This window comes from Lytechinus variegatus, chromosome 5 (assembly GCF_018143015.1).
Source record: "Lytechinus variegatus isolate NC3 chromosome 5, Lvar_3.0, whole genome shotgun sequence".
NCBI lineage: Eukaryota > Metazoa > Echinodermata > Echinoidea > Temnopleuroida > Toxopneustidae > Lytechinus > Lytechinus variegatus.
Genome location: NC_054744.1, coordinates 27702602 through 27719452, shown reverse-complemented (window position 1 = coordinate 27719452; position 16851 = coordinate 27702602). Strand labels below are relative to the sequence as shown.

Sequence of the window (16851 nt, the reverse complement as noted above, 5' to 3'; positions counted from 1 at the left end):
TACACAATATTTAAATAAAAAAGAGTTGCCAAAGCTGTTGTACATGTATAGCTTCACACACATTTGTATACTTTCTCCCATACGTGTACTGTATCAAAAGCACTAGCTTTGTATCAAAGCATAGCTTTGATCCAGCCGAGGCATGGCGGCTTGTCATTGTTCAAAACCCAACTTCACCCGACAAAGGAAATTATAATTGGTATGGTGTCGAAAATCTGTCTATCTGACGGTCAATTGGATCAGGGTCGGCCTAACCACTAACCCGTCTCTGTGGTCTAGTGGTTAAGGCACCGGCGTTCAAAGCTGGAGGCCCGGGTTCGATTCCCGGCAGAGACATTTTTTCGGCATCACCAATTTTTCCAAAGGGTAGATAGCTCTGGGGAACTTTGATTTAAGCTACGCCTACCATTGTTCTCTTCATCCATTTCTTTACACAATATTTAAATAAAAAAGAGTTGCCAAAGCTGTTGTACATGTATAGCTTCACACACACACACACACACACTCACACACACCCACACATATATATATATATATATATATATATATATATATGTACATATATATACATACATACATACATACATGTGTGTGAGTGTATATAAATTAGGGGTGTACTAGGGTTTGTGTGTATATAACAATGGAAAACTCAATTGTGCCCCCCCCCCACACACACACACAACTTTGAGGATAGATTTCTGTCCATGCTTGTAACATATACGGCCTGGAAGTTACGGGTGGTGTTTTATCTTAAATGTATTTGATATTAAGATTGGGTGATAAAGTCGGTCTAATTAAAAAAAATCATTTTTACAATGATATATATGCAGCATTTATAATCCGGATTGATTATGTGGACATGGTGAATACATTGTACGCAGGAAGAATGAAAACTTTCATATATTTAATTTTGAATTTCTCTAGCTCGAGACTCGGGTATGCCTTTAGCAACTGAAAATGATCACGCTGATGCTCATTTGATTTTTATAATTGTCTTTACAATAGGTTAAATTAAGAGCATGTCTAACCCCAGAAAAAGCGCGTGGAGAAAATTTGCATTCATCGCGGCATTCTTTTTCATTGGATTCATTGAGATGGGCGTCGTCAAGAGTTTTGGGGTGATCATCGCCGAGGTCGTCTTTCAAATGAAATCTGACCTCTGGACGGTTGGATTTATCTTTGGGGCGTACAACGGCCTGACATATCTACTCGGTAAGTGACAAAATATTCACCCATTCCTGTGGTTCCTTGAAAAACAAATAAAGATCAAATTCTTGCTAAAAAATGTGACCGGTGGCATAGTGCTATAAACCTCCATGACGACGAATCCCCAACTAAATTAAGCAAAACAGATGCGATTATCAAGCGATATATTAAAGAAACACCCCTTCAATTGACATTGAATTCATTTGTCTTCAATACTTGTAAGTCACTAGCATGTCTTTAAAAGATCGCACATAATGATGAATTATGAAATTATATTTCGCTTCAAATAGAAAAGTGAAAAATTTTGGTCAAACATAAGATCATTAAAAAATCGAAATAAAATGAGAAATGTTTTGGGTCAGATAAAGTGTGTCAAATGATATTTCGTACATTGGTCACTGTTGCACGACTGCTTTTTTAATACGTTCATATAGGAGACACTTAAATTTGTTAATGTGAATTTATATTCACGCGTTTTTACTTTCCGAATATATCGGCCATTCAAATGTTAAAATCAGACGATTGGATTCATTTAAAGACACTAGAACTCACTTATAATCATTCCAATACATGTATAGTCAAGACTATTTCAAATTTGATCATTTCAATATTTGTCATGTGCTTTTGATTTCGTAATATAGGATTTCCCGACGAAATAAAAAAAATACACATTTGTGTTACCTTCAACTGCCCGCTTCGTTGTACAGATTTGGAATGTAACAATATAGCATCCTAAGACCGAATTATGATGAATATAAGTAAGAATCACAAATATATATATATATATGGTAGATTTTTCTTTCATTTTACATGCTGATGGATTAAAATTACAATTGAAAAACCGAGCATTAATTACCCATTGTATGACAAGAACTCACACGATATTCAAAATAAAAGAAAGCTGAAAAATTAAAAAGAATTGAAGACATCTCTCTAATATAAATAAAGAGAGAAGAAAAAATGAAGAAAAGGAATCCCATGAGCACTGCAAAAACAAAACGCCTAAAAGCAAATTTTAATGCATATTGTGCTAAATTGACTGCTATAAACGCAATTAAATGATAACATTATGCCGTCGCGAGAACCAAAAACCGACTTGTGCTATTTTAAAAAGAAACTACCATCCATTCTAGTAAGAACTTCGTAATTTTTTAAAGCAAGAAAATTGAATATAATACAACAAATTTAGGTACGATAATCGAGTACTTGTCCTGCACAAACGAAGGTTACATCACCTGAAACAAGGCTTACCATAATTTCGGTCAGTGGTATAGTGGATTGTCTGAGACAAAAAGAGGAACTGCATTGCCGAAAACAATTATTCAAGTAAAATACAAAAATGCTGCCTATCATCTCAAACGGCACAATTCTGAAAGAATATCAATGTAGAATTAATTTTATCATTTAAAATTTGACATGATCATTTACTTATGCCTGTCCGAAATGCATTGCGCGCGGATGAATTTCTCATGTGTGCCCACACGTTCCTTCTGACATGGAGGGGAGAGGGGGTGAGTTGTTATTTTTTGTGAGGTTTCCTCAATGTTGAGCTGTTACAGCTTCACTCCCACAATCAGGACCAAAGGTAAACACCACATTTCTCCATAGGCTTATTTGTGTTAGAAATGAGAGTTGATGAAATCACTTAAAATAAATGTTAATAATGACACAATTCATACCTTTGTCATTGACTTACTTGATTTTCTGAGAATATGATGACGTGTTTTTCAGCTCCTTTGCTCGGCAGGGGGTCTGAAGGCCAGGGTATTAAAGGACAAGTCCACCCCAACAAAAACTTGATTTGAATAAAAAGAGAAAAAATCATCAAGCATAACACTGAAAATTTCATCAAAATCGGATGTAAAATAAGAAAGTTATGGCATTTTGAAGTTTCGCTTATTTTCAACAAAATAGTTATATGAACGAGCCAGTTACATCCAAATGAGAGAGTTGATGACATCACTCACTCACTATTTCTTTTGTAATTTATTATATGAAATGTGAAATATTTTTATTTTCTCGTCATTGTCATGTGAAATGAAGTTTCATTCCTCACTGAACACATGGAATTCCATTATTTTAACATTTTGTGCTTCAGGCAAGGAGGTCCTAATCGTCAAATTCGTAAAAATTGAAATATTGTATAATTCAAACAATAAAAAACAAAAGAAATAGTGAGTGAGTGACATCATCGACTCTCTCATTTGGATGTAACTGGCTCGTTCATATAACTATTTTGTTGAAAAAAGCGAAACTTTGAAATGTCATAACTTTCTTATTTTACATCCGATTTTGATGAAATTTTCAGCATTGTGCTTGTCTGATTTTTCTCTATTGATTCAAATCAACATTTTTCTGAGGTGGACTTGACCTTTGAATGACACTATAATAGACTGGACTTATCTCAGCAGTAATAGTCCCAATTCATTTTTATGTGATAAAAAGTTTTCGGAGATGCATCATTGATTTTATATGAATTTATTTCTATGAATGACGTCATTACGGATCAAGGGGGGGGACTCCCCGATATCAGTGGCGTAACAGGCGGCGGCAGCTTGTCTATTCTCCCCCCCCCCCCCCGTCTGGTGGATTTCACCCTGATTTTTTTACGTGAAAAAGAGAAAAGGGAGAAAACAAAGGAAAGGGAAAGAAAAGAGGGAAAAGTTATAAAAAATAAGAAAAAAAACGAAAAGAGAAAATGGAAGGAAAGTGGGAGAAGGAGGAAGAGAAGAACAAATCATTTCGAAATATACATCAGCATGGTTATTAAGAAGGGGAAATGAATTGAAGAGATGACAAAATGGCAAGCACAAAAGGGAAGATAGAATGAAATGAGCCATGCTCATTTGGAAAATAAAATTGAATTGAAAAATTACAAAATAATTGGAAAAAGAGGAAAGAAAAATAAATTATTAACACGACTGGGCTGCCGAGGATTGGAAACCAAGAACGAGTAAAAAGATGGATGGCATATAACACTGTGTATGAAGTCTTTCAAATAAGCTTGATAAGTTTTATACAATAACGGTCGCAATCAGGACAAAGAAGTCCTTGGCCATAGGCATGACACAGGGCCTATTTTCCTACTATACCTAATATACCCCCACCTAGTTAAAGCATTACACTGGCAAGAGGGGGGGGGGGCTAAATCTCCAAAGCTGCTTGGGCTGTGTCCAAGACCACATGCAGTAGGCGTGCTTCATCTGTAACCTTCAAAGGCCCAAAACAGGCCCCCTGTATGGGCCCTTCCTGCCTTAAACCTTGGGTTGGAGCACTGGCCTAGAAAGGGGGGGGGGGTCCTCAGCCAAGGGGAAATAAAGGAAAATCAAAAAGGTACCGGAATGAAACGAATGGGAAAATGAAATATATATTATTGGCTGAATATAATGTAAATATATATCAAATATTAGAATTTCATTTCATTTTTTTTTTCTGGTTCGTTTCGCTCGCTGGCAACTTTCCCCACATAATAGCAGGTGTTGGCGTACAGATGAAATAGAAAAAAAAGAGGAAAGGAAGAAAAGCAAAGGAAAAATGAAAAACATGATTTTATTTTCTGGATAAATGTCAAAATCTATCTCAAAATCAGATTCTGATGAAAAGCTGGCTTTTCTCGCTCGCTAGGGACTTATATCAAGTAATATTTTTGCCACACGCGCCATACTGGGGCCCTCTTTTTTTTTTTACTCACCACGCTTCTGCCGCATCGAGCTTTACCCAAATCATGATGCACGCGGAAAGGAAAGAAAAGAAAAGGATGAAAAGAAATATTTTTTTCTAAATATTGTGTCAAAATCTATTATTTTAAAATAAAAAAGTTTATATTTTTGCGCGCTCCCAATTGTTTTTGAAAATATATTTTGCCCGATACGCTTATTGTTAAGCCCAGCATTCCGTAGAAGTGTGGTTTAAAATTTTATTCAATTACATAATAGTAATATGATTTTTGCTTTAATCGTGCCAGGTCCTATTATCTTACCATCATTAAAGTACCTGAGTTTGAAACAATCGTCTGCAATTGGTATCATTGGTGGACTGTGTCTGTCGGCTTCTTCATTTACATCAAATATAGCCCAGCTGGCAACCTGCTTTGTAATCTCAGGTAAGCCAATTGGATTAATTACACATACCTCGGTAAAAGCAATTCCCTGTTTCGAGCGAAACACGGATTCATCAAATTAGGCGAGTGTTAGCACGATGTACAAGAATGTACCGTCAATTTAAGATCAAACAACAATATAAAATGTCTCCAAATTTGACACTCGCTTTATTATTTCAAAGTAATCAATGTAGGACAATAAGCATGCAGGCTTGCAATGTGCATTTGTCATAGTCTTTTCGTAGTCTTTGCCACATTAGAAGTATTGCTTGCGTTCAGCATAATAGCAAATAAATAACTGCAGCCTCCGAGTGGACAATCCTGAAAGCAATACTGCAAAGTGTTGCTGCCCTCTACGTTCGTTGGTCGGGTCTTTGACCTGTGCGCACCATTCCAGAGACCTTGTTCGCCAAAAATGGGTTGAGCCGGTTCGTAAATTATGCTCTTATTCTTTGAATAATACGATCTTGATCTGAAATTTGGCAAATCTAAAAAGTGAATCACGGGCTTTCGGAGTATGCAAAAAAAATCAAAATATTGCACGAAAATTGGGGTCTAATGGTGAAACGATTATTTAAAAAAAGAGAGAAAAGATTGCATTTAAAGACATTTTCACTCCAGGGTCACACCATGGACCATGGTCACACTTACAGGTATATCATGCAAGCAGTTTTGTAATTTCCATTAAAGAATTTGCATATTTTGGCGACCATTTTGGAATGTGCCAATTTGCAGAAAATGTTCCATGGTTACACGAGTAGCATCATTTAGATTTTGAAACAGTATGCGCCTTTGAATTGACAGAAAATTAATAACATCGTATATATGAAAGATAAGATCATGCCTCCTCTATAGCCTGGGCGATAATGGAAGAAATTAAGAAAAGAAAAGAAAAAAAAACATGCCCATGAAGTAATTACGAACTGGTCTATTAAAATGTATTTAATTACATTTACATGTAAGTCTTTAAATTGTCATTTATTTCAATTTCGTTGTTTCTTTCTTGCTTATATGCAGGTGTTTCCTTGTCATTTGTCATTTCCAAGGCACTTATTCAGTTCAACACTTTCATGTCGTCTGAGGACTTCGCGTTATTTCTTGGAATTACCGATACGGGATCTCCAATGGGAATGATTCTCCTTCCCATCCTGGCTGAATTTTTAAAAGAGACGTATGGGTGGAGAGGCTGCATGCTCCTTCTTGGTGGAATCTTTCTCTACGCACCGGCATCGCTGTTGGTAATGGCAGGCAGAAAAGAAGATCCAGGAGATACCTCTGAAAGGATTCATGTAGATGAAAACTCAAATGAAAACAATGTGAATCTGCAAGCCGAGCAAGGTTCAAGTATTGATCTACTAAAAGGTCAAAGTTATCAAGAAATGACGGACCAAGTATCAGGCTCCCAGCAGGCAAAGAAAGTTCAAAGTCAGGATATTGTCGGCACAATAAAAAACGTATGGCGATTCGTTTCTAATTTCTTTGGTCTTTCCCTATTCACAGAAGTACCTAGTTTATTCACATTTTGCCTGTTTCAGCTTTCCGGCGGACTGATAATTACCGCATGGGTAGTTTTCTTGATACCACATGGTGTTGCAAAGGGGTTTCCCCTATCCCGAGCTGTTTTTCTGGCATCCATAGGAGGAATAGGAAACATTCTTGGTAGGTTAGGCCAGGGTCCAATCATCTACCATAAATGGCTATCATCTTCGAGCCTCACTTTCATCTGTGCTTTCATTAACGCGTGTGTACTCTTAATAGATCCCTTGATAAATGGCTATCCCATTTTAGCAGCTGCCACATTTTTCAATGGCTTCACTCTCGGTGCAAGGACAACAATACTTGTTGTCCTGACTAAAGAAATCCTTCCTGATGACCATTTTGCGACTGGATATGGTTTAGTAGCTTTGTTCTACGGCTTAGGGCAGCCTTTAGGAGGATTGTTAGCAGGTAAGTAAGTGAATGAATCGTCTTTTAACACCTGTAAATCTACATTGATAAACGTGATTGAACGTGATTGTGTATTGAGAAATTAGTGTGGTGCAAATTCTAACCATGGAGAAATAGTTATCATGTTTTTATGAAATAAAAGCAGGTATTTTGTAGATTTTCCTATAATCTCCAAAGATTTATCATGTCCAGTTTTATCTGCGAATTAAAATTCAAGAAATTGGCGCGTTTCATTTTTCCTCAGGATAGATCAGCAAAGCTCAAAAGCAAGTTACTCCAAAATAGGCCCTATAAAAATTTACTTAAACCTTGTAATATGTAGAATATTTTGTAATCTTGTACCTCTAGCATTTTTTGCAAATTGGCAAAATCCAATATGGCCGCCAAAATTATGCAAGTATATACCCATGGAAATAAAACAAAATTGCCGGCGCATTGGCTATAAAATGTTTGTAATTGTGTTGCAGGAGTGAAAATAATACTCTCTGAAAAAAAAACTGATTTTGACAAAATATTTATTTTCTTGAAGTTCGAAATGGCCGCCATAGACCCCTGTATACTGTAAATACAGTATGAATGGGGAAAAATATTTTTTACAAAAGCGTGCACTAAATTGCAAGTAATAGTGAGCTTTGAGTGAAGTAGTGAATGAAAAACACGATTGCTAACGAAATGTATCATTTGTTATATCATATCGGATAAATGATGTATTTTGATATTCAAAATGCCACCAAAACCCCTAGCAGTATTACGTAGAATGTTAATAATGGGGAGCATTATTGCCGCTAGTTTGAATTTTGAAATATAGCATTTATCCCCTAATTTACATAAGATATAACTTATGATATATTTTGTTAGGAGTCATGTTTTCAGGCAATATTTTACTCATAAAACATCATTTCAGTAGTCAAGCAAAGCCAAAACCTGTTAAAATCATTTGCCCCATACAATGTACGTAATACCGTTAGGGCCTGTAGCGGCCATTTTGACTTTCAAATACAGTATTTATCACCTACCTGGCAGAATAAATGATATATCTTATTAGAAAATTTGCTTCCAGACAATATCTTATCGGTCACAATTACGTGCATTTCTTGTGCTCACTCCTGTTAAAATTGGTTCCCCAGTTTGCATTGTACATATGGTGTACAGGGGTCTATGTCGGCCATTTTGACTATCAGAAAATATTTTGCCAAAAGTGTTTTGTTTTTCAGAGAGCATTTCACTCCTGCCACACAGTTTAATGCATTTCATAGCCAATGTGCGGGCAATTTTATGGGTAATTTGCACATTTATTGGATTTTGCCAATTTGCAGAAATGCTCGAGGTTTTGACAAGAAACCATAAAAAATAATGTATATATATATATATATATATATATACAATGCAAGGTTATGCCTCTTCTATCCTGTACTTATGACCGAGCACTGTCACTCCCTCAGGCAAGGTGGAGGGGGGGGGGGGTTGCATGATAACCGCCGTTTATGTGCACATAGCTCAGACATGTCTGATGCAAGAACTGACTGAGCATGCATATTTCATACAACCCTGTTGCTGCTCCTGTTACAAGTGTCACTCTATTTACACGCGAGCAGTATAAAAGGCACACCCCAGTTAAGACCTTAATCAAACAATTTTTTGTAGCCGGATAATAATCAAGGAAAAAATAATGTGCCATTGCAAATTGTTCAAATTATTTACACTTCCAAATTAAGATTGAACAAGTTTCCCCATACTTAATATGGAAAAGTGATCATGGTGATGATGATAGATGAGCAATCTTTAAGTTGTACCAAGGAGCACTAGCGGACCTGGGGGGGGGGGGCTTGTCATTTTTTTCTGGTAAGAAATCCTTTTTTGGGGGGTGAAGACTTTTTGTGCTTGTCAATTTTTTTTGTGGTAAAAAATCTTTTTTTGTGGTTGAAGAGCTTTTTTTTTCCTGGCAAATTTTGTCGCGGACGAAATATCGTCCAAACAAATTTGCCCCCCTTTTTGGAAAATCCTAGGTACGCCAGTGTCAAGGAGGTATCATTTATCAAAAGCATTAATTAAAAGAAAATAATGTCGACTTTATACCTTCTACAGGTTGGCTTTCAGGAACCTTCTCCTACAGCATCGCTTTCATGATCCTTGGTGGATTGGAAATCATATGTACTATCTTCTTGCTACCAACTCGATACGCATTGAATAAAAGAAGTGATGGTCATGAGGAATGATAACGAATCAAGGTTTTCATGGGGAACTCGGATTTCAAAGATATAGCTTACAGTACTAATACTGAGCTGAAATTATATTAGACTCGATATTGCAGATTTGCAACAGGTTTTGATGGCGTAGAGAAATTATAGGTATCTATAACGCGCTTAAGACATCCCCCAGCCATATTGTGCCCCTTGTAAAGGCACTCAAAGGGGAAGTTCACCCTCAAAAAAATAGCTGATACAAATAATAAAATATATCGGTGAGGGTCTGAGGAAAATCCAGTGAAGATTAAGAGTTATTAGAATTTTAGGTAATTGGATTTTCTCACGTCATAAACGAGCAGCTTCCCAATATGTTAATGATATATAAAGTGCATAATTTTCACTTTTTTAATGGTTCTTTGTGACTTATTTTTGTTTTGTTTTTTGGAACGAAATAGTTTTTCTATTCATATACTAAATGTACAGTAAAAACCAATTTCAGTTATCTGAGAAAATTACATTTCATTATTTTTTTACCATTCGATATGTAGGAAAGATGCTTGCATATGACGTCACAAATTGAATAATTAAAATTCTAATATTTTTTTTCTTATTGTTTGATGAATTTTTGTCAAACCTTCTGCAATATTTATTGTTATATTTTTCTGCTATTTTGACAATGACAAGAAACTTGTTGTCTGGGTGAACTTCCCTTTTAAATATTTTTAGTCTTTACAACACCATGGCAGTAATTATTTATATCATCAGAAAATTTATAAAAGGCCTTAAAAGCTGTGTTCACCTGAATAGGTAGCCTAGCTTAGCCGGAAAATAATAATTGCAGGGCCCGCTGGGAAAACAGTGTTCGGAACTGAAGTGGCTACCCTGGGTAAATATAACGTTATTATTATTATCATTATTATAAAACGATGTATAAGGTATTGTGTTACATTGCATTAATAAATCAATGAAAAACTTAAGTTATTATTTTCTCTCGATCGTCTGAAATTCCAAAGGAAGAATAAATCTTTACTGTTCAAATTAATCATTAGAAATAATATATGATTTTGTTTATTTTGATATAGTAATTACAAGCATATAATCAGGGTCATAAGAACCATGCATGGTATAACCATGGACCTATTACGAATAGGTCCATGGTATAACAGAGATAACTTAAGAAACTACAGCTTCCGACATTACCAGTCCTACCTGTCTAATATATTAGTGAAGTTTGTGGTCACTGCAAAAACACTAATCACGTATCAATTTCTATAGAGCCATATTGAATGTGAATGATTAATTTTGAATAATATCAAATCAAATATGTTTTTTAAAGAAGGATGCTTTCTATTCAGGTATATCAACAGAAACAAAAGATCAGCAAACTACCAATTTTTTCATCAATAATTTATAGGTTTTATTCAATCAATGAAATCATTGGATATACAAGAAGTAAATGATAGGGCGATTATAAAGAAAACCGATTCCAAAGTTGTAAAGAAAAAATAATGAGCACTTATATATTGACTTGCATACGTGTGCATCTTGAAATGATTCTTTTTATGTGAGCAGCCAGTACAGCCTGCCCACTCTGACCAAAAATATTGGCAGTTATTTTCAGTTCCATTATCTTCAGATTTATGGTAATGCATATCAAAATATATATTGGCAATATTACGAAAGTATTACGACAGTAATAACACACATTAATATATTGTGCTTCCATATTTTGAATGGATGGAGAGCATTTTAAAGACTTGTAATCCTCTACAGTTATAATTTATTAATATTCAATTCATAATCCATAATTCTAAATGGTTAGGAAGATGTTGTGAGTATCCCGTATCAAACTGATGAAAACAAACTGCTGTCAACTAAAAACGAAATCTCTAAACAATATAAACAGCTGCATATCAGTGGGTATAGATACCAAATTAAAATGATTGGAAGATAAGCTAATTCCCCCCCCCCGAAAAAAAATAAAATAAAAGAGCGCGGAGGTGCATGAGATGGAGGACATAGCTCCAAATCAATAACCAGACTTGACCAAGCATGCACAGGAAAATGAGACGAGGTTATGGCATTGGTCAATATTAAAAGGACACATTCATATTGACTGTTAAAAGCGCCCTCTTGGTAAGGATGGCTTCTGGTGAATAGACTCGGGGTTTTTATTCACGAGTGGATAATGTATAATCATTGTATTGGAAATTAATGTTGACGTCGCAAAAATTAAGGTAGAGATTGAACAAAATCATTTCCATTAGGAATGCCTTCTTAAAGCATTGTTCAATCCCGGTCAGGGAAATATATTTAGTCTTAAGCAAAATGGAGACTCGTGGAAGCTAGGATTTCTGGGCCCCAAAGAGTTGTGATTGATCCATTCAACCTCGACTATATGGAAAGCCATCACTGACATAACTCTTCTTACAAGAAATTTGCACAATGTCCCTTGTAAGCGAAAAGAGAAAGCTCACTAAATAGTCAAGAATATACATTATATCTAGAAAATATATTGAATAAACATGCATCTTAGATTTTGATATTGCTGTGTAGCAGGTTTCACGGTACACCATGTATCTTTCTTGGGCAAATGTTGGTCCTGAAAAGGACCACCCAAACTCGACAAGTGTGTTCTTGTCGTCCTCAGGAGAATGAGCAAAGTTTGTAAAAGCAGGCCTTATATACCGTCGAAGTGCCGTATGCACGGCACCTTGCAGGGTACATGTCTCTGATTGGCTAGATATTGCTGGCTTTCCATATTTCCATAATTGAATCAATCATAACTCTTTGTAAGATGGGGCCTTGATGTACTGAGATTACTCAAGCGCTAAAGTCTTCTGGAGATATTATTTTGCATAATTACATCAAAGAAGGCTTAAGATCCTATCTCACCAAAGGAGACGCCTCTGTGGCGTCTCAGAGACCACAGTTAGGGAGACGTCTCCAAAGTTAAATTTTCTACGGTCTAACCAATGAGAGGCCTCTACAACATTTCAGAGATGTCCCTCGACGTCTCCAGAGTAGACAAGAGGGCAATCACTTTGCCCGACGCGTCGGTCGTCGCGACGGTCTCACAGTATAGCCGCTGAGACGTGTTGGAGACGTGTTTTATGTTGCAGAGACGTCTCTGGCATTTATTGGAAAATGTTTGATTCAGAACTTGTGTAAATAAGTGAAATATCCACTTTTTATAACATTTTCATGTTGAATGTATAACAAGTGCATAATATTGAATGATTGTAGGCCGACTCGTATCTCTCGTAAGAAAGTGTCTTTTGAAGCTAGATTCCGTATATCTTACCGAATAATTCGTCCCTGTTTTCACGAAGTGACGGATAAGAGGAAAATTTTCACTTTTTTCAATTTTGAGTTTTTTGCATTTTTGGACATCTATGACTTATATCTTGAACCTCAAAAAGTTTCAGATCACAATAATGTCTAATTACGTTGCTATGACGACATGACATTCAATAAAATACCGGGTAAAAGGATTTCTTGTTTTCACGAAGTGACGGATAAGCAGCCGTCATTACGTGAAAACAAACGAATACGCTTTGCACTCAAGAGTTTTTTCACGAAGTGACGGAAGGCAAATATTTACAGTTTGGAACAGCCGAAGACCATGAAATAGTGAGTTTTTTGTAAATGTAGGAAAGGAAATAAATGTAATGCAGCCTTTAAAGTCATTTCGAGTGATTTCAACCCTTTTTAAACGTCTCTGATAGCAAAAATCCTTAAAATAACGTCCAATCTCTACATACATTGCCCCACATATTTATTTTCGTGTCAGTGAAAATTGAACTGAGTATTGCGTGTACTTTATTGTCACTCAATCGAACTTGAATGTAAATTCAGTCAAACCATAAGGGTTAGAATATTTTATAACATTTATCAAGACTAAATAGATTTAATGAAGGCTGAGGATTTGGTGAAATAATCGTATATAGGTGCAAAAGTTTAGGCCTAGCCTAGATCTAGTCTAATTTACATGCATTGCCATTGTGTTAACTCATACTCGTTAAGTTCTAACTTGTCTTCACAAGTTCCCAGGCCATATGAATAGTATTTGCAATAAATTTCCATAAAAAAAATCACAAATGAATACATAGATTTTATTATCTGCTTTGCTATAGTGAACTCATCATGTAATTACATACTTTAAAAAATATGTAATGGAAAGATACCCCCCCCACCGGGGGGGGGTCTATAAATAACAATATGAATGCTGAGATCATGAATTAATTTGGTAAAGTTAGTGGTCAACCTGTGTGGGCAAATAAGTTGAGTCCTTAGTTAAACTGAAGATTACTGGGGATTTATGTTTTAAATAAATCATCTCAAGTCCAGACTCAGTCTACATCTAATGTAGATAGAGCTTTATACTTTGTTGTTTGGTGGCCACTTCCTCGCCCTTATCTCTATAACATTTTACAGAAACTGAAAGAATCTACATAAATAACTGCACCTCGGATTTGATCATAATCATGATGATGAAGATATTTTCATTTTTTTCAGATGCAGTATATACAATAAGTGATGTTTCAGAGAACAAATGAGAGAAGTCCTGGAACTGGTACACTTGTTGCTGATGGTCAGATACAATTCCAGGTGAGAATTTTCATAGTGTTATAAACTCACATGACATCCTGTCAGTATAAGCAATTCATTGATTTTCACTCACTACCAAAATTAATTTCAATTGCAAATCTGGTAAACAATGAAGCTATAAAACTACGTTGATTCAAAGTTATAATCAGAAATATTAATTTTGGAATACGTTATAATTTAGCAGATATACATGTATTTCTAAGTTGTAAAAGAACATTATTCTCATTTTAACAGATGCTTTGTGTACTGCCCTAGAGCATTACAAATTTGACATGTGATCATATTTTCAGCTGAAACTTTCTTATAAATTGGAAACATCTAATTGAAATATTTGCTTAAATTATCATTGGTAAATAGAGTGTATAAAGTATATTCTTGTACCATACTGACTGGGGAGGTTTATGTTTGGTAAGGGCAATTTAAAATATTGAGTCTGCTATCTATTTTACAAACTTGATATTGGATTGACAAAAAACTTTGAAAACAAACAGATAATTTGTACATTATTTCATTCCACACACATAGGTTAGATCCAGGGGCCGACACGCTTGTCAGATGTGTCATTGATGATTCCCTGAACATCGCAGATATGATCTGATTTGGTGACATGACAGTGGAATTGGTAGTGACTGGATTTTTAGTGTGCCCTGGTTTTGAACTATTGAAGTAACCAAACTAGAAACATCTTTTGAGAACTCTGACTGCAATTCTAATGATGAAACTCTGTCTACACTTGTGAAAATGTGAAGGAGTTGCTCTACCTCGTGGCCTTTCAAAATCAGTGCTCTCATCTAACTTTTTCTTTTTCCAGCTGGGTAACTGATATCAATTTTAATTTTCTTGAGATTTTGACTTCAACATAAGTTTAGTTTTAATTTTGATAGGACTTTCAAATCTGGTTTCATTTTTAGAGCAGTGTATTATATAAAGAAACTATACTGCTTGAACTATAAGTCTCTGCTCTTATAGTGATATGATTATGAACTCCTTTAAAAATATTTTATATATACAGTCAAATATAAAGTTCAGAATAGTCACTTATCTTCTATACTTACATGTTAAAATTGCTTATACACATCGTCCACATATGGATGCAGAATAATTACCCTTTTTCATTCATTTGATTCGCATGTTTTCATTTTGCTTGGTGCTATCTAAAAAACAGAAATACTGCATATTTCTACATTTAAAATAAAACTGAATGTTATTAGCTGTATTGTGCTTAAATGAATTGTGTTAATACTACATATTCTTTAATAATAACAATCATACAATTTAGACTGACATGCATTGTGAAACTCGATAGCTGCATGATATATTACTAGTAAGGATGTAGGGGTGAAAATCATATTAGGTTTTTGTAAATTCATTTTCAAAAGCCAAATGTATTAATACAGACACCCCCCCCCCCCCTCTTCCATGAGGTAATGTTTTATTGGTTTATCAGGGGTGTGAGAATTCTTAAGCTGATTTTAGTTATTTTTTTGCTTTTTATTTTAAGCTTGATATCCCCCATTTCTGTACAATAGTTTGAGAGCTCATTCAATTTAATCCCCCAACTCTTTACAGAATTTTCAGGTCTTTATTTGTCATCGCTCACACACCTGGTTCATGCAGTTTATGTGTCGTAATTTTATTCCAGAAAATCCAACTGTTAGATTTTGTTATTCACGAAAGAAGTAATACATGATTATGTTTAGCTGGAGGTTAAAGATACACTGCAGCACATGTTTTTCTGTCTATTTGTAGTAAGAATTTTACTCTTTTTTTAATCCCACTAGATCAAAGATGTTATTTTCTAAAACCATGAAGACGATTTTTGTAAAGTTTTCAGATTTGGAAGAAACTAAGGTGTATTTTAATATATGTTCCTGTTTTGGACTCTGACAATAATTTGCAAATAAAAAACAAGTGTTTGATTGGAAAATGTATTGATGAATGTTATATAGCCAATGACTTGAGAATGATGGAAAAAATACAAATCTACTTAGTCATTCGTATTTTTTATCCTTGCATTTTTTTTTTGCTTTTGTCGCTGTTTGGAATTTTGATTATAAATTTGTTTAAAAAATTATCCTGTTTGATATGACGTTAAATTATTGATTTAAAATTATATTTCTTTCTTTGACCATCATAGTTTATAATTGTTTATTCAAATGTTTGCATGTTTCCTTCGGTAAAGATAAGCTTTTTTGTACTATTGGACTTTTTAGTCCTTGACAGTGTGTAAAAACATGAAATAACTCTCAAGGCAATTGATTTAATTATGACATTCTTTTCATTAAAAAATTCCAAAGAGTAGTGAATGTAATAAGTAATGTTGACTATGTTACTTCTATTTTGATGGAAAAGAAATAGGCCATTATACTTGTATATGTGTATGTTAATACAAATATACATTAGAGAATACAACTTTCCTGCACCACTAGCATTAATTATTTTCCAGTAATCTTGTAATTGAAAGTTTATTAATTTGTCATTGGAATGTTTTGAATGTAGAATTTGGTACTTGATAGCAATTCTGTATTTCTAAATGTGGCATTCCCAGACTAGGATTATACTGATTGTGTTTAGCAAGGTATGATATACAAATAAATACATTGTTGCATAACGGTATATTAAAGTTTTATGAAATGTATAAAATGACAAAATTCTGACAATGTGTACCTGATGGTTCATTTCCTATACCTTTCACAGTGCAATATTAAATTAATTTTAATAATTATGAATGTTGATGTGTTTGTCACTAGCGATTATGGTCCTATATATTATTGAATTTAAAATTTTGTCAAAAATATATTT

At 34.7% G+C, this 16851-nt stretch overlaps 1 protein-coding gene and 1 long non-coding RNA gene across 2 annotated transcripts; both read left to right on the top strand.

Moving 5' to 3' along the window:
* Nucleotides 1–1019: 1019 nt before the first annotated feature.
* On the top strand, nucleotides 1020–9890 carry LOC121415388 (monocarboxylate transporter 12-like). Its single transcript, XM_041608587.1, has 4 exons — nucleotides 1020–1212; nucleotides 5171–5308; nucleotides 6323–7252; nucleotides 9338–9890. The coding sequence occupies exons 1-4, from the start codon at nucleotides 1020–1022 to the stop codon at nucleotides 9466–9468; spliced, it is 1392 nt and encodes a 463-aa protein (XP_041464521.1). The 3' UTR covers nucleotides 9469–9890.
* Nucleotides 9891–12759: 2869 nt separating this feature from the next.
* Nucleotides 12760–14795, top strand: LOC121414861. The gene is made up of 3 exons (XR_005969922.1): nucleotides 12760–13071; nucleotides 13957–14049; nucleotides 14575–14795. It is a non-coding gene; the product is annotated as an uncharacterized LOC121414861 (long non-coding RNA).
* The last annotated feature ends 2056 nt before the right edge of the window (nucleotides 14796–16851 follow it).

Bases quoted from the DNA above. Each gene is read 5' to 3' on its own strand.
- LOC121415388 (XM_041608587.1), top strand. From the start codon at position 1,020: ATGTCTAACCCCAGAAAAAGCGCGTGGAGAAAATTTGCATTCATCGCG. The intron at 1,213-5,170 runs GTAAGTGACAAA...TAATCGTGCCAG, and splicing joins CGGCCTGACATATCTACTCG to GTCCTATTATCTTACCATCA. The intron at 7,253-9,337 runs GTAAGTAAGTGA...TACCTTCTACAG, and splicing joins TTTAGGAGGATTGTTAGCAG to GTTGGCTTTCAGGAACCTTC.